At 38.2% G+C, this 21,279-nt stretch overlaps 1 protein-coding gene across 2 annotated transcripts in view; it reads left to right on the forward strand.

Annotated features, from left to right (window-relative positions):
* PTPRB (protein tyrosine phosphatase receptor type B) overlaps nt 1–21,279 on the forward strand; it is a 106,767-nt gene that overhangs the window by 23,227 nt on the left and 62,261 nt on the right. For both annotated transcript variants that reach the window (XM_028532097.2, XM_036018682.1), the window contains 5 exons: nt 10,740–11,012; nt 11,856–12,113; nt 13,698–13,961; nt 15,614–15,883; nt 18,884–19,144. In XM_028532097.2, the coding sequence (XP_028387898.1) occupies nt 10,740–11,012; nt 11,856–12,113; nt 13,698–13,961; nt 15,614–15,883; nt 18,884–19,144 (1,326 nt within the window). The remainder of the gene's footprint in view (nt 1–10,739; nt 11,013–11,855; nt 12,114–13,697; nt 13,962–15,613; nt 15,884–18,883; nt 19,145–21,279) is intronic.

Here is a 21,279-nt window from a genome sequence, read left to right on the forward strand (position 1 = left end):
TTGAGCTCCCATCACATTAAATTGTCAAACCCTGGAATAATTTTAAGTAAATGTTTTTAGAAAAAATAATCGAAGTGCAGTGATTAGGGATATGCCTTTCCTCAACTTAGTTTTATTTTTGGAACCAGAGTATAAAATCATCAGGAGTAGAATAGACCCATTCATAGGAAAAAATTAGAAAAATTCCCTGGAAATGAAGGGACAAAAATTATTTTGTATTATGTGAGTAACTAAAACAGCCTAGTATCAGAGAATGTCCTTTGGTCACTCTGTACCTCAAGTCAGTTATTTTTCCTTTACACTTTCGGCAAACCCTTCCATGCATGTATGTCTGCTCGTTTGTCTTTCCTGCCTCCGCTTTCTGATCTGTAAAATGAGAGTGTAGACTTGGCCACTTGGGTCCAAGGTCTTACCAAGTGCTAACCACTCAGGCAGGGACTCTCGTTCACACTGCCTTACTCCTCCTCACACCACCCGCAGACGCGTTTTAAATTCCCTAAGGACTTTGATGTCTTATGACTTCATGAGCCTTCCTTTTCACATTATCTTTATTTGTTGCAATAGTGGAGCCTTACTTTCATCTAGAAAGTCCAATTTAACTGAAAAAAATTCCAGAAGTTAAATTTCAAAATGCGTTGTCCTTACTATTCTTTCGTGTACAGCCTGAACAAAGGTCACTTCTCAGCTACAGTTCTTGAAAGAGGCGTGAGAACTTTCCATTCCCAGGATCAGGAAATGGAACTGGGTTCATGTAATAAGTCAATCAAATATTAATTCTCTTATTTTTTCAAAGAAAAAAATTGAGTGCCCAGTTGCATCACCTGACTTACTTCAGATGAAACTTTTAGATAATTTCTGAGATTAGCAAGTACAAATTGAAAAGAGATACCAGTTGTTAAACATTTATTTGTGTTTTTATGTGGAATCAAAGAGAGACTGAAATCAACCAGGTAATTACAACATTTTCCAGAAGTTTAGCAGCGGGATTTTTAGTCATAAAGTTGTGGGTTTCTTGGTATGTGAGCATAGTTTAGTGAGCACTCAGATTGCTGATACTGTGAAATGTATGACCATAGAACTTCTAGATGTGCTCATTACATTTGATAAGGCATATGTGCAGAATGGAGCACATGATTTTTAAAAACAGGTGAACCTTCAGAAGTTTATGGGAGAAAAGATGAAGACATTCATAAGCCAGTATATACTCATTTACTCAGAGGTTTTACCTTTTTTTAATTTTAAAAAAATTTTTAAAGATTTTATTTATTTTTAAAGAGGGGGAAGGGGGAGAGAAAGAGAGGGAGAGACACATCAATGTGTGGTTGCCTCTCATGTGGCCCTCACTGGGGACCTGGCCCACAACCCAGGCATGTGCCCTGACAGGGAATGGAACAGGCAACCCTTTGGTTTGCAGCTGACACTCAATCCACTGAATTACACCAGCCAGGGCAGAGGTTTTACTTTGGGGGGAAGAAAAAAAAGTTGATGGAAAAGCACTTAGTGTGGGTGTTACTAGTTAGAATGCCCTTTAAGTTTAATTATGCATGTAAGTGTTTCAAGTCCAGAGATATTTGTGAAATGTAAGACATAGTAGCATTTTATTAACTATGCTGAATTCAATAAAAAAGAGACCTCATCAGCATTCACAATGTGTTGGCATTCAGGTTCTCATCATTTTTCTCAAGGAGTTTGTTGTACAGTACCACTGATATACTTTACACCACAAATTTTATGAGCTTCATGATAAATGTGCAGGATGAAATTTGCAGGTGATGTTTGTATAATGGTAATTTTTCACACTTATTTGTATGATGGTATAACTCTTCTTAGGATTCTCCACACTTTAAGAGTAATTTTATTTAAACTAAGGTTTTTTAAAATGCTTAAGGGAGGATTTTTTTGTCAGCTGTTTATTTTTGTCATTACGGCCTTCTATATTTTAAGGAAATGTGTGAATTTTTCATTTATATAAGAGAAAGGATCAGTATTCCTCTATGTTAATTCCTCTATGCAGAGATAAGATCCACAAATTACATTTTAGTGTATTAAAACATGACCAACTAGTAATATAATATTAACTCTGAGATATAACTTCCAACAGAAAAGCCACTCAAAGTGTGTTGTGCTTTCCTTATGCCAATTTGCTGTCTTGTTGGCCTAGAATAAGAGAGCAAGAACTGATTTGGCTACAGATACAATGGTTGCTTAGATTATCTCTGTGTCATTCCAAGTGTGATTTGCCTAATTGTTGCTCCTGATAACTTTTCTAAAATAACCAGTTATTTTGGTGTCAGGGAGCTATTCCAGCAACAATCAACTTTTACTCCAGTGTTTAAATCAGAATAAAAAAACATATATATATTCCAATTCAGTTCAGTAAACGTTTATTAAGCTTGGACCCTGCAGTGAATTACACCAGGTAGTGATTGGTGGGCTTACAAAGATGGAGAACAGCACATGGCTCCTGCCCTTGCAGTCCCATGCAGAGGTGAGAGAAGGTCATGGGGAAGGTGGTGACAGAGCTTTACCACATCTTTGCTGGGTGGGGACTTTGCCCTGCCTCCTGTATGTGATGCTTTCCTAACCACAGAGGAGGCACTGGGCAGTTCTCAGGTTCCTTTCACCACTGAATCGTCTGTGCCACAACCGTAATAGATTCAAAGCCAAATTATTTAGTTGTGGCTAAAAATAATTTGCAAGCTAAATTGTTTAGTTGTGATTTCATCAGAAATCAGATGTGAAGATGACAGATATTGAAGAACTCAGCACTTTTGCAACACTGTGTCCTCAGCTTGGAGCAGAAGCCGAAACCTGGTAGTCCCTAGGGGTGTGAAGTATCTAAATAGTAGACATGTTTTATTTGGCTCATGTAGTGTTTATGAAGAATTCAGATGATTTTACCAGCATTAAAAATGGAAAATTCATATAAAAGTCAGATGTATGGATTCTCTTAAAATATTGGAAGATTTGGCAAAACTGGGCCGGCCATTTGTATTCCTGGATCTCTCTAGAGCTGAATGCATCCTCACCTGAATGCATCCTAAGGACATTTGAGTTTGTTTAAATAAAACTTTCTAGTTTTCATGTAGGACTTTTGGGGAGCTTTTATCTTCCCAACAATAAGAAGTAGTTTTTTAGTACCTAAAATAGCGTCTAGCACATGGCACATGTTCAATAAATATTGATTAAATAGATGGATAGATGAATGAATGAATGAATGAATGGAGTGAATGGTTAGTTCTATGCATAGATAGATAGCTAGATGATCAATAGATAAACAAGTAAATATTAATGAAGGAAATGAATATTTTATTGGGAAAATGTACACATACTAAAAGTCTGATCTATTCTCCTTGGGTTATGAGTAAATCATGGCGCCCAGGGAAGCAGGCTGATGGTGGAGAGGGAACTTCACTTACAGGAAGAATATCTTAGTGGCTTATGCCCTCTTGTTAGTCAGTTTCACCTACTTACTAATGAGCCAAAAAAAATCAGCACTTAATGAGGTTAGTTCCTTTGTCTTTAATAAAAAAGATGTTTCAGAAGCTATAATTACCAAACCAGCATTTCCGCTATTATTTCCACTTTGCAATGTTGCTTAGTGTACTGGTTCACTAGGGCTTCCATAGCAAAACACCACAAGCTGAGTGGCTTGAACAACAGAAATTTATTTTCTTATACTTCTGGAGGCTAAAACTCCTAGGTCAAGGTGTCAGCAAGTTTCTTCTGAGGTTTCTCTGATTGGCTGGCAAGTGACCACTTTCTCGCTATGTCCACATGTGGTGTCCCTCTGTGTTATCTGTGTCCCAATCTCCTCTTCTTATTAGGACACCAGTCATATCGGATTGGGCTCCCCCTAAAGACCCCTTTTAACTTTATTACCTTTTTAAAAGCTTTATCTCCAAATACAGTAACATTCTGAAGTATTGAGGGTTAAAGTTTCAACATACAAATTTTAGAGTGGCACAATTCAGCCCATAACACTTATATAGATTTAAATATAGGCCATTATTTCTCAATAATGTCTGTAAGCTATTTGCATCAAAATCTCTTGCAGAGCATGTTATGAAGGCATTTTCTTGGCTTCAACCCAACATGCAATGAATTTAGAAAGGATGGAACCTAGGGTATCTGATTTTGAAGAAATATCAAAGTGACTCTGTGCACACTGAAGTTCAAGAGCTATTGGAGTGGTTTTTCTATTTTTCATTGGCATTAAAATTTTGATATTATTTCTTTTTATGGTCAAATCTGTATAAATACAGTGAACATTATACTGACCACATATTGTTTAGTTCTATCCTTGTGGAGGTCCTGTGGCGGGAGCATTATGAAAGTGCAGGCTGCGCAGTGGTTAAGAGTTGAATTCTGAAAACTGTCTCTAGCACTTACTAGCCAAGTTGTCTTGAGCAAGTTATTAACCTCTCCAAGCCTGCTTCCTAATTTATAAAATGGGGGTGATAATAAAAATATTGCCTTCTCCACAGGATCTTTTGAGGTTTTAAATGGTTCATATATACTAAGTGTGTCATAAGTTTACTATTATTAACTTCCAGGTTGGAAACGAGATTGACATTTATAAGCATGAACATCACAAATCCATACAGCTAATGTAGGATAGACATAAAATTTGAGCCCTGGTTTACTGCATTCAACTCCAGTTCATTCCATTACTCTGTGGAAAGGGCATAATTTTTAAGCTGGTTTTAGTTCTTTCAAATTACTATATGATACGGTGGCATTTCTTTTCGAGTGATTTTTTAAGGAGGAAAAATATATTACAAGAAATCTCTGTGTGTTTGTAGCCTACACAAGGTGGAATAATGATTAAATGTGTTAGAGTGTGAAGAAATGATAAATTGTAAGCAGCTATTACTTTTCAGTTGTGTTGAACTCTTGGTGATGGACTTCAGTATTTAGCAATCAGCCATTTACAGTCTCTTTCAGGAGTTGTAAGGTCAAGCTGAGCTATGTATATGGAATGAACCAACCAAGTGCTTTGAACTTGATCTTCTTTTGTGTGCTTAGGAAGCTTCCTCTATTAGTTTGACTTCTGTTGGTGGGCATGGCCTACAGGTTAGCAAGAAAAAAAATTATATATATAATTTGTCCAACAAAACAAAGAAAACAGAGTAAGATAGAATAAGAACAAAACAAAGAAAAAGTGTTTCACTTTCTGTTCCCATACACCAATTCGATGGAACCCCCCAGGGGCATAAAGAATAATTCTGACATCTTTCTGACCTTGTAGAAGAAATCAAGCCCATTCTATATGTTTGAAATGACTACATGCCACTAAACACATAACATGCAACTAAACTAACATGGCAGCTGTGTGTTCACATGCTGTTGAGTGAGCTCTGACCCGTGGCCACCCTGTGACTGAGTGATATCCACACCGTTCATTCTTCAGCAGCCCTGCTCAGCTCCTGTGGACACGTGCTCAAGGCTTCCGTTGTGGAGCTGGTCCACCTTGTATTTGTGCTTCCTCTTTTCCTGTTGCCTACACACATAGATTTCCAGGGATTTTTTAATTTTAATTTCATGTTTCTGTCTTTTATATGGAGAAACTCAAACAAATAAAAAATTAAAGAGGCTTAGAATAATGGACTACCACGTATTCTTCATCTATCTTCAGCGGTTATCAGCTGATAGCCAGTCCTGTTTTATCTACACGCCCACCCTTGCTCCCAACCCATATCACTTAGATGCAATCTGCAATCCAAGTCATCATTCAATTTCATTTATAAATATTTAGTATGCATTTCTGAAAGATAAGATTATTTTTCACACAACCACAATGTCATTATCATACCTAACATTAACAATAATTCCTTGATATCTCGATGTTCAGGTTTGAAAGCACACATCAAGTGACAGCTCATGAATCTCTACATGAAAGATGCAATCTGAGAGGAGGAGGAGGTCAAGGGACTTGGAGACTTAGATAACACTGAGAGAGCCTCCATTGTCAATGTCCAAGGAGTAGAGTGGGCCTCCTGAAGGGCATCATGGGGATGAGGGGGTTAAAGTCTCCATCAGTTGTCAGGGTACCCTCAGTGCTGACACTAATACTCAGTAGAAAAGAGCTTTTCAGCTTTAGCTTAAACGGCACTCTCACTCTGAAATGTCCCCTTTTTTTCCCTCTGATTTCTAAGTCCTACTTGACCTCCCAAACTTGCTGAAATTCATTTCCTTCATAAAGCCCACCTCTGAGCCCTTAGCCCTTGGCTGTCATTCTCCATTTGCATATTTAGCATTAATGCCCACTGTGTTATTCTCACCAGCAGCAACACTCATACCAACTGCCATTTACTGAAAGCCCAAGGTGTGTCAGGCCAGCACTTACCACTGTACCTCTCTTACCTCTTACCACGTGCAACTCTGGAAAGTGTTGTTGCTCCCATGTTATAGACAGGAAACTAAGCATCAGCAAAGTTAAACAGTTTTCCTAAAGTCACCTTCATAACTGACAGTGTTGGGATTTGACTCCAGGTTTCATCTGACATTGAAGTCGCCCTCCCTGATAGTGCACCTCTTGTTTACCTTTTTCTCACAGGTGTTAACTGCCTGGGTAGACTGTAAACTCTCAGAGGGTGGACCACCTACTACTTACACACCTAAAGTCACATAAGATAATGTGACATCCTGTGCCGTTGTTAGTGATGATCCAAATAATTGTCAAAACTGCTTCAGTTGCCTTTCAGAGTTGTTAAAACTTTAAAAGTTCCTTCTTACCTGAACTTTATGTCTGGTGTGTTAAGGTGCTAAATTAAATGTATGTTAATTGGATGTGTTAGCATAACATAGTATGTCATCTTAAAATAAGTCAGAAAGCTGCCTAGTATAGTCAAACAGCAACAGTCACAAAGTAAAAGAGATGTATTTCATTAGCTGGAGATTGTGAGCGATTGCTTTTTCATTTTGTTCTTCTGTGGTGCAAAAGCCACAAACCTTCCGTTGGTGCAGGTTTTCGAAAATGAGAAAGCATATTGTAAACTACCAGATCTGACACAGATATACTATGGGACTGCTAGGACTTCAAGAATAGCATTTGACGTTAACCCATGCATAGTCTGCACTCTTGTTATGAGGTTGAATTTATGTCCAAAATAAATGCTGTCACTTTGAAATCTAAACACTCTGGGAATTCCTTTATCGATAAATAGTAGTGTTTTAATGGTCATACAAAAGAATTTTTAAAGAAAATATTACTTTCATTATATATACACATGTGTGTGTGTGTGTGTGTGTGTATACATATGTGAGTTTCTCCCTCTTCCGAAGTCACATTTTAAAAAAGGAAAAAATGGAAATTCATTTTGGTTCAGGAATTTAGCTAAAGCTGCATCTTTTCCTCTGAGAATAGAAAAATTGGGTTGACATCAAGCCAACTTATGAAATTCTAGGGCTCCCTAATACTGGTAGGCTCACCGAAATGCAGCAGAAGAATATGGCAGAACTTTGCATTTGGCGTTCCAAGGTGTCTGGAACTAAGAAGCACAAATGTCTTAAATGTGTGGCTAATGGTAAATTTTGATGTATGCTTGAGATTAAGTTATTGATTTATAGTTTTCAACAGTTCCCTTAGTTTATAATACTTCACTGGTTACTGTATGTTTGGGAGTGATAGGGGAAAACCCAGGAAGGTTGTAATACACACATATGTGTGTTGATACCTCTACCACCAGCATAAATTAAACAGGAGCCAAGTAAGGTTTTCTAATTACAAACAATTTTTCTCTTGATCAGAAGATTACAGGTAAGTAACTAAATTTTCCAGTAACATTTAAAATCTCAATTTGTATGTATTTCTATATGAAGTTAGCATCCCTGATGGATCTAGTCTGTTTCTAATGAAATATTGGAAATTTGTTCTTTAATACAGCGGAGTTTTCACTGGGCTTACATTGAAAAGATGTCTGAACACGAAGGGCTTCTGCATGCATAGCAGTAGTGGACCCCTGCCAGCACGGGGCTTTATCACAGCAAAAATGGGGTTTTAAGTGTTTGTTTCCAGTGCAGGTTCTCGAAGCCCAGGCACTTCCCAGTCTCATTGTTCCTTTGTTCTAGCGGATGTACAAAGGATTGACTGTTGTGTTTTCTGGCTCAGAGAGATTAGATAAAGTCTGCATTTCTGAACTTCACCCTCTAGGCACGGGACCTTAAAATTCACTTTCTATAGCTCATATTTTTCAGATTATATATGTTTAGATTGTATTGAACATACATCATTTCTTTGGCCTTTATCTGGCTCAGTTGTAGACAGAGACGACGGCACAGCCTTACTCTCATCTGAGCCACCACTGGAAAGCAGCTGTCCCTCTCGTGCTTGTCCTTAAAATGCTTCTTCAGCACAAAAATGTGTCATCTTGGTTGGCTATGACAGGGTTGCTCTTGAGTTTTGTTGGCTATTAGAATCTTATGGCAGTGGAGTATCTTATCCTTGCCAGGCAAAAAGAAAACTTTCTGTGAGGGGAAATTATGTTCTTTCCTTTGATTATGACATCCTTGGCTATAGACTATTATGTAGGATAGAAAATCTAAATAATATTGCCAGAAATAAGAAAAACTGTTTTTCCACCAGAGCTTATAAATGAGAATTGCTTTGGGAGTTTTTTTATTTTATCCTAAGGGTTAGAAAGTTAGTTCATGGGAATAAACTGATAAGATACTTATCTAGGTATTTTTTTATGAAGAAAGCAATTTAGGCTTCTATCACTTCAGTTTAAGAAATTGTATCACATTTTTGCCTCCATTTTTTGTCAGTGATTCAGAGGAAATTTTTTCTATGATTAAGTAGACAAAATTAATTTGAATTACTGAGTAGGCAGAATTAATTTACATTGGTGAGTATACAAAATTAATTTAAATTAAATTGTATGCCAGGTAAAAATCTATATTTTGTTATTCCTCAAAACATCAGAGAATGTAGGTACTATTATTATTCTCCCCAGGCAAATGGGAAAAGGGAGGCTTAGACTGGCGAAGTAACTTGCCCAAGTCTTAAGACCGAAGCCGACATTTGAACTGAGCTCTGTTCAACTCCAAAGCCCAACGTTTCTGCTACTACGTCTTCCTGCTTCTATGATAAGATCTTCTCCTGGTTATAGGAGTAATAATAATACTAGCTAACAGCGCACACTTACCATGTACCAGATGTTGTTTTTAGTGCTCTAGATAAAATACTCAATTTAATCTTCATAACAGTTCTACTAAAATGATAGTATTATCACCAGCACTACAAAGGTGAGACATCTGAGGCACAGGGAAGTTAAGGAATTGCCCGAGGACATGGCTACAGAGCTGGGGAGCCGATTCAAGCCCTGCCTCCCCAGGGGAACCCGTGCTGGGCTGCAGGTAAACCACACAACCTCGTTCTCCAAGCTCATCTGTGCTTCTGGCTCTTGAAGTTACAACTGCCTTGGCTTACTTGTTGGCTAATATTTACATTATTATTAATTATTGCTCATGTAAAATGTTATGTGGCTTATTCAATTTTTGCGGCATGATGTACTCATTAAAATCACAGACCAAAACACAAAGACATTAGATTTATTATAGGCTGAATTTAGCCTACGTGTGGTGTAGATAGTTTTATAAGCTGTCTGGTTGTAAATGCCTTCTGAACAGAATAAAAATTATCTTGTTCCTATTTGTATAAGTGTTATTCACAAATGAATGCCTTCTTAAAACATATTATTCTAAGAACACTCTAGAATTCCTGCAGTCACTGTGTGAGAAAAATATAATTTCCCAAGAGGTAGATAAGAACTGAGATCTCTATAACCATACCACTAAAATATCTGACCTGACTATTGAAATTTAGTTTCTACTAACTTAATCCCACTTTCTACATCAAGAACATGTAGAATTTCTGAAAATTACTCATATGTAAACGTCTCTCAATGCTTCTACTCCCAGCACTCAGGGTAGGGAGAGCCTCATTTCTCAGATGGTCTCGCTGTACTGTGCAGTGGCTGCTCGCTAAATGCTATTGACTTAGTTCTTAACCTGGAGGTTAACCTGTTCATCTGTTTCAAGATTCAATGCATAGGAAGCAGGACTTCTCAAACTGACCCACAGCTTTGAGGGTTGAAACTAAATAAACAGCTGAGTGCAGTACTAACCCATTCCCACCTGCTCTGTGGGCCCCAGCAGCTCAAAAGTGTCCCAGAACTCAAGTTTTGAAAATTTGGTGACATAGGCAACCCCAGCTGCTGAGACAATTCATTTTGGGGAGCAAACCTAACCTAGGCCTTTAATTAGGTCTGTATCTTTTGTGGTTTCCTGATACCTAAAAACAACCGTAAATCATCTATACTTATACCATGAAAATCCACAACTTAAAAAAGAAAAAGTTCAGTATAAATTTCAAAATTAGTTCTTAATATCTGCATTTTCTGTTGATTTTCAATTTTTGCCCAGGCATAGCCTGGACGTTTGTCGATGTTGGAAAAGTGCTGACTTTGCAAGCCAAAGAAAATGTCAGCTTACCTGGAATTCCAAGCTCAGAAAAGAATTTTTATATTAGAAAAAGGAGTTTGTATAGCTAGTAACTGAGTGTGTTTCTTTTTTAAATGAAATGGTAAGTTTGCAAGTGAAGTAAAATGCCAGTTTGTTTCACAGGCAGCAGATACTTAAACTTTTAAAGGAAAATGAGCCTGGATTAGAGCAAGGTAAGCATGTTTTGCAGAAGTCTTCAAGCCATGTTCTCTTTCTTGGTTTTTGCCTTGCAGACCCTTTACCTCCTTCAAGGTTTGAGGTCAGTCAAGAGAAGGCTACTTCAACCAGCTTGCATGTTTCGTGGACTCCTTCTGGAAGAGTCACAGGTTACGAGGTGCAGTTATTTGATGACAACAAAAAGATACAGGAGGCCCACATTCAAGAAAATACTTCAGGAAATGAATATGCATTTTATAACCTTACTGCTGGTAATAAATACAATATTGCTATCACAGCTGTTTCTGGACATAAACGTTCCTCAACAATTTATACCAATGGATCAACAGGTAAGACCTGTTTACAGATAGTCGGGCATTTAATAGTCTATGTCCCTTTTGACATTATATTAAAGTCAAGAAATGGAAGTAACACTGCCCCCAGATCAAAGATACATACCCACATACCTAAGTGTCATGTGATACAATGGAAAACCTGGACTGAAAACAAGGAGGTGTAGCTATGCTGCTAGCATGCTGGGCTATTTTGAATATGTCGCAAAACTTTTCTGGGACAAGAATTTTTTCCAAAATAAGTAGATATTTCTTACTGGCCCTTCTAACTCAAATCTTAGGCAACAGCATTTTCTGAGTATATGCCCCATAAAATTCATTTCTTGAATGCTTTCCTCCTTTTCCTCTTCTCACAACATCAAGTTGTGGTATTTCCTGAAGAATCCCACGTTGGTAAAGAGCCTCTGCTCGCGCCTGCGTTCCCTAATATCAATGACATTTCATGACCTCCTTCCATGAGTGCTGCCTTTCCTACCACCCACTCTGCCTCATTTTCTCTCCAGCTTTATTGCTGTTTTCCATTTTTCTCTCCTATAGTTCTTTCCTTTTTCTTTTCCCTTTACTGTTATACCACAGCATACTTCATTGGCAAAAACTACCTAATCCCTATTAAGTGGGGGAGACAGACAGGTACACTAGGATGTAGGTTTAGGCTGTGCACTTTGGAAAGAGCATTAATCTAGGTTTCAGTGAAATTTCAAAAGTGCTATTTGCATTCAGTATCACACAAGTTAGATTACAGGGAAGCATAAATGAATGTGCAGTTTTGAATTAAATGTATCTGTGTCTTCTCCAAGGAAGTTATGAATGACACTTTGAAAATCCCTTGTGTTCCCTTAGTGCCATCCCCAGTGAAAGACATTGGTATTTCAGCGCAAACTAATTCTCTCCTGATTTCCTGGTCCCATGGCTCCGGTAATGTGGAAAGATACCAGCTGATGCTGATGGATAAAGGGATCCTAGTTAATGGCACTATCGTGAACAAACATACTACTTCCTACACTTTTCACGGACTGACGCCTGGCCACCTCTATAACCTCACCATTGTAACTGAGGCTGCAGGGCTGCAAAACCGCAAGTGGAAACTGGCCAGGACAAGTAAGTTCCCTAGCTAGCTGAACAAGAATAAAGTGCAAATCAAGGGAATGTTTAACAAACAAGGCTTATTAATTATTTGAATAATGGCAATATAGGACCAGTTGAAACTCTATGTTAGAGAAAGCCCTTAATATGTATCTACTTTTCTGCATAGAAGAAGAGGGGTTCCCTTTCATTATAGCCCTTGACAATGTTCTGAAGTAACAAAATTAATTACTAATCTAGCTTTGGCTTCTCATCTCAGGATGGCAGTCTTCCTTCTTTAAACAGTATTCCATTGCCCTTGTGACATCACTTACCATGCAGCAGGACACCTTTCTCAGTGCTGTGCAAAGACCTCCTCCTGTGAGACAGCCATTTCCCCCAACCTCTAGCCAACAGAACTACAGGATCTGTTCCCACAACCTAACACAGCTTGATAAACTAACTGGGGCTGTTTTCATGAATAATTTCATATGCACACTCATTCATTCATTCCATAGCTGTTGGGTATAAACTACATATTAGGCATTGAGGATGTAACAGCATCCAAGAGAGACAAAGTCTTTGCCCACATGGAACTTACATTCTAGTAGATGCCAATGCTTCTGGTGGGTCTAATGTGTTAATAAATCCCCTCTCTTGGAAAGTTATCTTAGATTCACAGTAACTCTAAAATATGTGGTATCTGAGAAATCACTCTAGTGGTGAGAGTATCTGAAACTATAGGAGTCTGGTGGGAATGATATTTGGGGACGCCTGTGCATTTACATATATCTTTTCAATCACATCTCAAAGATATATAGACCATCCCAACAGAAATGTAGCATCTATCTTAAGAATAATTCATGTATACCAAGAACAAATTACACCTCTAACCACTCTATACAAAATCAGTATGCTACACCCGTTCTTTTAATGAACTGTTGTTAATTTATATGATGATATTAGTGAGGTCCAAAATTATAGCATCAACAAGAGGTAGAAAAAATATTCACCAAAATGTCTTCCCTTTGTGATCATTTTCCATTGATGAAATAATGACACAACTTTTTGTTTTTAATTTGAGGAGGAGGAGGAACAAGATAAAATTTTAATTTCAGGATCAATGAGTCATTGACACAACTCTTGAGCTTTAATTTTACCATGCTTTAAAACGACAGTATCTTTAGCACACAGAGTTTTGTAATGGCTAATCTGTTGATCAAGCTATTATGTACTTGCTATGATTAAATAAATAAAAAGGGGAAGAAGTTAGGCAGATGAAATTAAGTAGAAATTGCCATTACACTTAAAGAATGTTGGCCAAGCCCTCGTTTGCCGACAGGACCCCTAGGCTCAGGGACCTAGGCAGAGTTTCCCAGGGTCCCCCAGCCAACCTGACTCAGTCTGAGCCAGAATTCAGGCTCCTACTGCCACATTTGTGTTCTTCCCACTAGCCAGGTAGTCTTCCTTTGGTTCTGTAGTATTATTTTCGCCTCATGAATTCGTCATTTTCTTCTGTGCAGGGGGTGTGGATTGTCAAGATTAAAATTCAGGTCAAAATTTGGCCACGAGCCTGGTAAGATATCCTGAGTTAAAGTCTCTTCCTTTCTTCTGATTTAGCCCCCAGGGAAGTGTTAAATCTGAAGGTGACAAATGATGGCACTTTGACCTCTCTAAAAGTCAAGTGGCAAATACCTCCTGGAAATATAGATTTCTACAACATTACCCTGTCTTACCAAGGGACCATCAAAAACTCCAGACGATTAGAACCCCAGGTTACAGAAACCCAATTTAAAGACTTAACCCCTGGACGACTTTATCAAGTTACTGTCAGCTGCATCTCTGGTGAATTGTCTGCTCACAAGATGGCAGTTGGCAGAACAGGTGAGTCTGGGCTCCAGAATATTCCTTGTCACCCAAACCAGTCTCTGATCCCTCTTAGACTAGTACAAAATAAGTAAGAAGGGAAACTCCATTCCCAACCTGGGAAGTAATGGTCTTCATGACTGAGGGTGTCTGCTGGCCAGGGCCCCACGTACAGAGCAAAGCAGAGGGTTAACTGCATTCACCTGAGGTACTTAAGCAAAGGTATTTGGTTGATTCCTGCATAATCTACATAGCTGTCCCCGCCCTGTGCTGTTGCACATCGCACCACTTAAGTGGTATAAATGCCTTAGCATTGATAATAATGGATGAAATATTTCTGATGAGCTCTTATAGTAAGGGCCAGTTAGCATTTAACCATGGCTTTTACTAAATTATGTTACTATTTACTAAATTATCTAGGGCCTTCATGTGTAAATTATTGTACAATGAGCTTTGGGAGTTGTTAAAATGGCAGGATTCAGCAAAGGATACCCTTCAGCCAAACACTGCCTATAACGTGTTTTTGTACAGCCTCTTGCTAAGAGGGTCGTTACATTTTTTTTAAAACATTTAAAAAAATGAGACAAAGACCACAATGGCCTACAAAACCTGAAATATTTACTTGCTTACTCTTGCTTTTAAGGAAGTTACTTTTTAATCACACAAATGTAGAACATATACACAAAAATAAAAATACTGCAGTACATTTTAATAATGATAATTATATTGATATTTCCATGTGCTAGGCACTAAGTATTTTACACCATTATTTCATCTAGTTCTCACAACAAAACCATGAGAAAGGTTGTGTTATTATCACTGATTTACAGATAAATAACTTGTGGATAGCCATCCAGTTGGTTAATAGTGTGGCTGGAGTTTAAATCAGGCTGTTTGATTCCAGAGTCTGTTCCCTATGCTATTATAGATCCAAAGAAAGCCATATGGTCAGAGAGACAAGAGAACAGATTTTTGTTTCCAAAGACCAGTAAAGATTTCTTGGAGAGAAAAGAAGGAAGGGGATTTGAGGTGAAAGGAATGACACAAGCAAAGGCATAAGAGCCCAGGAGACTCACAGATCTGCAGAGCAAGCACCTGGAGGCCAGCGTTCAAGAGAGTGGGAAGGAGGGAGGGTGGCTGCAGGAGTATCAGAATTAAGACTGGAAGGATGGGGGGCCTTATTGTGGAGAACTACAAATGCCACACCAAGGACTTGATGATTTGTTCTGTAGCTAATAGAGAGACCTTGAATGTTTTCAAGCAAATAACATCAGAGCTATATTGTAAGATTAGTCTTCTCAGTTGGATAACAAAGAGGAATGTTTTATGACCACAACATGCAGTCTCTTCGCAAAAATACCACATCCATCAATGTCACCATCATAGATACAACATTGGTATTGACTCTAGAGCTGGTGTGCAGTCAGTAAACACAGCAGTCATATCACTAGGTTATGAACAGTGTTACAGAAGATCGCATCTCTGATATATTACTACAGTGATTTGGGCATAAATTTCTTGAGTATCAAATGCCCCCAAAGTGAGGAAAGAACATTCATTTGCAATCCACAAACATCAGGTGAGGATAGAAATGTTGCCCATGAAGAATGAATGGGTATCCTTACTTTTGGTTCTCAGTATTTCCTTTTTGACATCATTTTACCATTTAGTTCCAGAGAAAGTTGGGAACCTGGAGGCACATAGCAACGGTTCCTCAAAGTCCCTGGTAGTGGGCTGGTCGCCCCCTGCTGGAGACTGGGAGCAGTATCGTATCCTGCTCTTCAATGATTCCTGGGTGCTGCACAATGTCACCGTGGGAAAGGAGGAAACACACTACGTCATAAATGACATGGGGCTCATACCGGGAAGACAGTATGATATAGAAATCATTGTCGAGAGTGGAAATCTGAAGAACTCTAAACGTTGCCAAGGCAGGACAGGTAAGCAAAGGTCAAGGTGTTAATAACTGATGAAATCTTAATTTGGTCCCTTTGCCAACGAACCCAGGAAACTGTCAATGTTGTACTCTGGAATTTTCTGGACTTGAGATATCCTATGCTTGCAGACTAAAACAGGGTTGGTAATGCTTAGGTTGGTCCAACAAGAATATGAGAGATCACTTCCACTAGTCATTCCATTATTTTCTACAGTCATGATCCACATAACAACATTTCAGTCAGTGACAGACACCGTATACAACAGTGGTTTCATAAGATCATAGTGGACCTAGTGATGTCATAGATATCATAATATCATAGCTCAGCGCATTATTCACATATTTGTGGTGATGCTGGTGTAAACACACCTACTGTTGTGCCAGTCGTGTAAAAGTACAGCACATACTATTATGCATAGTACATACTACTTGATAATGATAACAAAAGACTATGTTATTGATTTATATATTTAAGACACTATACTTGTATCATTTTATAGTGTACTTTTCCTACTTATTTTAAAAATGTTTGCTGTAAAACAGTGTGCCATGCTACACCAGAAGCAGCACATACATCTCATGTTTACCATCCCCTGAGTGCATCACTTCTGTTGTGCTTAACTTAATCTCGTGTTGCTTTGGTCATCATGACTCCTGCGCGTACGAAATTCGCTGTTGATATTGCCAATAAGAGGCCTCACTGAGAGATTGACCTGGAAGTGAAATTTAAAGTGACTAAGGACTGTGAAGTTGGAAAATCAGTGATGGTTATTGTGCGCCAGTTATGCACGCCCCGTTCCATCATAGCTGCCTTCTTGAAGAACAGGAACAAAATGATAAAAGCTGTTAAAGTGTCTGCTTTATGGAAGGGGAAAAGACTAACAAAAATTTGAGAAGGGCCTTTGTCAGACATGGAGAAACTCCTAATGACCTGGACTGCAGACCCGACACAGAAGCCCATCCCTCTCAGCACCGGGATGCCCACAACCAAAGCGAAATGTTTGTGTGCTATGTTGAAAGAAAAGGCTGGGCCTGACCGTGATGCTTCACTGCTAGCTCTGGGTGGTTGAAACAGGTTCAAGAATCGTTATTCATTATATAATGTGAACGTGATCGAAGGTTCCTGGAGAATTTTTGGAAACTCTAGATAAGCTGATTATAAAGGAAAATCACTTGCCAAAGCAAATATTTGATGCAGATGAAAACTCCCTATTCTGGAAGTGGATGCCTCCAAGGACTTTCATCCATAAAGAGGCCAAATCAATGCCAGGTTTCAAGGCTTTTAAGGACAGAGTAACAGTCTTCCTTTAGGACAACATTGCAGGCTACAACTTAAAACCCTTTGTGACCTGGCACAGTGAGAACCACAGGGCCTTCAAGCATATTAATGAGCACACTCTGCCAGTGTACATCAGGAGCAATAAGACGTCTTAGGCAGCCCAGTCCCTCTTCTAGGATGCACTCCTGAATTGCTGTGTTCAGAGAATAATAGCATGCCTTTCAAGATTTTGCTTATTGTTGATCTTCATCCCAAAGTCAAAGTAGTGTTTCTCCCTCGAGACACCACCTTCTTGATCCAACCAATGGATCAAGGAGTTACAGGAGATTGTAAGGTCCTGGGGAGGACCTTTGCCCAAGCTATTGCTAGTGAAGGAAGACACCAAGAAAACACTGATGGAGTTCTGGGAGGATTACAATATCTATGACTTCATTAAGAACCTTGCTTCAGCATGGGTTATGTCACCAAGGAGTGTATGAATGGCATCTGGAAGAAGACATTCAAGGGGTCCACGACTTTAAAGGATTTGCCAAGAAGGAGGAGATTACAAAAATCAACACGACTGTGTTGGAGATGGCAAAGCTTTAACCTGGGTGTGGATGAGGATGACCTGGAGGTGGTTCCTGAGGCACTGACTAATGAGGAGCTCTTGGAACTGGACCAGGAACATCTAGTTAAAGAAAAAGCAAGCAAAAAAGGAAACTGCAGGATAAGAAAAAGAACCCCCAAGAAAATTCACAATGAAGGGTTTAGCAGAAACCTTTGCAGACCTCAACCAACCCCTTAAAAAAATTAGAAAACATGAACTCCCAACACCAAAATGTTTTCATTGATAGAGAGAAATGTTCATGGTACATTCTTGGCTTACAAGCAAATCTGTGATTTGAAAGAAAGAAAGAAACCAAGCAAACCACCATGTACATATTTCTGATATGTCTTCAAGTGTCCCTCAAGCAGGTTGTTGGGGAGGTATTCCAGAAGAAGGCATTGTTATCATAGGAGATAACAGAAAAATTCTTTGATGCAAAATTCACAATATAATTGTACACACTTAATTCTTCCATAATTTTGTTTTCCTCTTGTTTTATGGGGTCAACACTTTACTCTTAACAATGTCTCTTAGAAGCTCTAATAACAAAACCTGCCTTTTAAAGAAATGGAAGAAATTTCAATTCTTTGGATAATGGGAGTCTTTAATCAGATACTATTATTAGTCCCCAGCTATACTTTTATTGCTCTCCCTGTCATTGATGCATCAGCATTCCCTCCTTAGAAATGAAGGAAAAATCCCTTTGTCCTTTCAAGCTATGGGGGCAATGGATACTCCTAACTCCTCCCTAAGTACCCAGACGTGGATCTTTCTCTGTGGTTTTATGGATGTTGTGGGTGATGACATTGAATTAAATATGTTCATATCATAGAATTCATAGGAAGAACAAGCACTCAAAAAGTATTATTGGGCCAAAAATAAAAGACCTAGTGAAGTAGTTTCCAGTTGTAATATTTTGAGTCCTTATTTCTGGTCATGTTGTATAAACATGTTGTATAAAGATTTTGTGGTCAGCTTTTTTTCTTAATGTTCATAAACATTCAGAAAAGAAATGCTGAATTGGAACCCTCTTGTGGGTGGAAGAGAACAGCTGTTCTCTAAAGAATAGAGAGCTGTTCTGAGCAAGTGTTTTTGAGTCAGTCTGTGACCCAAACTCCTTTTCGTTTTTTTCTCAGTCCCCCTGGCTGTTCTCCAGCTTCGTGTCAAACATGCCAATGAAACCTCTCTGGGCATCCTGTGGCAGACCCCAGTTGCAGAATGGGAGAAATACATCATCTCCCTAGCAGACAGAGACCTCTTGCTCATCCACAAGTTACTCCCCAAAGATGCCAAAGAATTCACTTTTACTGACTTGGTGCCTGGACGAAAATACATAGCTACTGTCACCAGCATTAGTGGAGACTTAAAAAATTCATCTTCAATGGAAGGAAGAACAGGTAATATTCTTTAAACTTTAGGCTTTAAAAGTATCCTGTCTGCTGAATTCTTTAACACTCAGTTTATAAATGTTCATTAAGTGCCTGTTATGCCCCAGGCCTTGATTTGTAGATCCTTTCTGTTGTTCATTTTATATTTTTACTAATTTCAGCTCTTGTCTTTAATAGTTCCATGTTTTGTCTTATTTTGAGTTTATTTTGCTCAACTTAGAGCAAAGAACAACCTTTCTGAGGAGTCATGCTACAAAGGAGAGCAGAGAAATAGGGCAGCATCTGAAAGAGAAAGTATGTTCCGAAAGAAGGTGATTTTTTAATGGTAGAATCAATAACAATGTATTTTATGCTGATGGGAATGTTTTAGAAGAAAGAAGGGCAGTGACGCTATGCAGAGAAAGGGAAGAGTTAGAGTTGCTGCCATTATTCTATGAGTAGGCAAGAGCTGTTGGGATGCAGAGCATATGGTAAAGAATTGGCTTTGGAAAGGAGCACAGGTAGCTTAACTTTAGAGTCAGCTGCGAGACAGAGAGAGAGGGGGAGAAGGAGAATATGGGTGCAGGTACAGCAAGTAGAGATAGACTGGTGGGTTCTTATCTTTTGATAACTCTCTCCTTTTCTAAGTGAAATAGGAAGCAATGTCATCATCAAAGACTCCCCTTCCCAATTTGTATACTGTTGTCCTTTATTTTATTTCTCCTTTTCTAACCCCACAAAATATACTTGTTGTTTTGTACAAAATATCCTTGGATTGACCCACCAATTTACCAATTTTTTCTTCTTCTTTTCTTTCTATACCTCAGATATTTCAGCTGGTATTATGTTTCTTCAACTTGGAAAACATTCTTCAGATTTCTTTACTGAGACTTTTAGGGACAGACTGTCTACACTTTTGTTTCTCTGGTCATATCTTTGTATAGCTGTCAATCTTGAAAGATGTTTTTCCTGGGTTACAGTTTGGTTGAAAGTTCTTTTCTCTCAGCACATTGAAGACATTACTCAAGTATATTACTCAAGTATTTGACATTTATTGTTGATATTGAAAAGTCAGCTGTCAGTCTAATTTTTATTTCTCTACGAGTACTCTGTTTCCTATGATTGCTTTTAAGATGTACTCTTTGCCTTTGTTCTGCTGTTTATGGCAATGATCTAAGTAGAGACTTCTTTTAGTTTATCCTGCCTGAGATTATTGGGATTTCTGCATTTGCAGATTAGTATCTTTCATCAGTCCTGGAAGTTGTCATCCATTAGCTCTTTAATATTGCCTCTTGCCTCTTTTCCATTCTCTCTTCTCCCACTGGTATGCTAAAATATTATTTATATAATATTTTTCATGTACTTGCTCTCTGGGCTATAGTCTGGATAATTTTCTCAGCTCTTTGTTTAAGTTCATTAATTTTTTCTTTGGTTCTGTCCAAACTATTTTAAAATCTATCAATTGAGTTTTAAATTTTAATTAGTATGTTTTTTCACTTTTAAACATTGTCTTTGGTTCACTTTAGTCATAGTTCCATTCTCTTCCTTTATTGCTATAAGCATATTAACAATTTTTATTTTACAATTTATTTCTGATAATTATAATATCTGAAATCTACAGGGATGCATTCTGTTGTCTGTTGAGTTTGTTTCCTTTACTCATGATGCTTTATTTCTTTAATTTTTTAACATATGAAAATAAAAGTTTTATTGGGAAGAGGAAATTTTACATACAATTAAGTATAGGGTTGATGAAATGTAATACATAAACAACCTTTGCTTAAAGAACAAATACAGATTGAGCAAAGGAAGAAGTTAAAAGCTTATACTTCTTTAAATGTTTATAACTTTTTACTGTGAACTCACATATGTTCGGATTTTATTCTGTGGGAATTCTTTGATGCCTTGCTTGAAAGTGGGTTTCAGAAAGAACTTTCTTTTCACTTTATTCTTTCAGGTGCACAGGATTACTCTCAACCCAAACCTATTTTAATCTAAACTGTCACCTTGAGGCTTTTTTGATCATCTAGATTTTATGAACCTGAGTTGCAAATTCACTGAAGCTGTGTTGAGGTTATGAATTCCAGTGGAAATTTTTTCTCTTCCTCCCATTGTCTAGGAGGTTGAGGTGATGTGGGAGTAAAAAGGGAATATTTATTTTACTT

Source organism: Phyllostomus discolor, chromosome 2 (assembly GCF_004126475.2).
Source record: "Phyllostomus discolor isolate MPI-MPIP mPhyDis1 chromosome 2, mPhyDis1.pri.v3, whole genome shotgun sequence".
Classification (NCBI taxonomy): Eukaryota; Metazoa; Chordata; class Mammalia; order Chiroptera; family Phyllostomidae; genus Phyllostomus; species Phyllostomus discolor.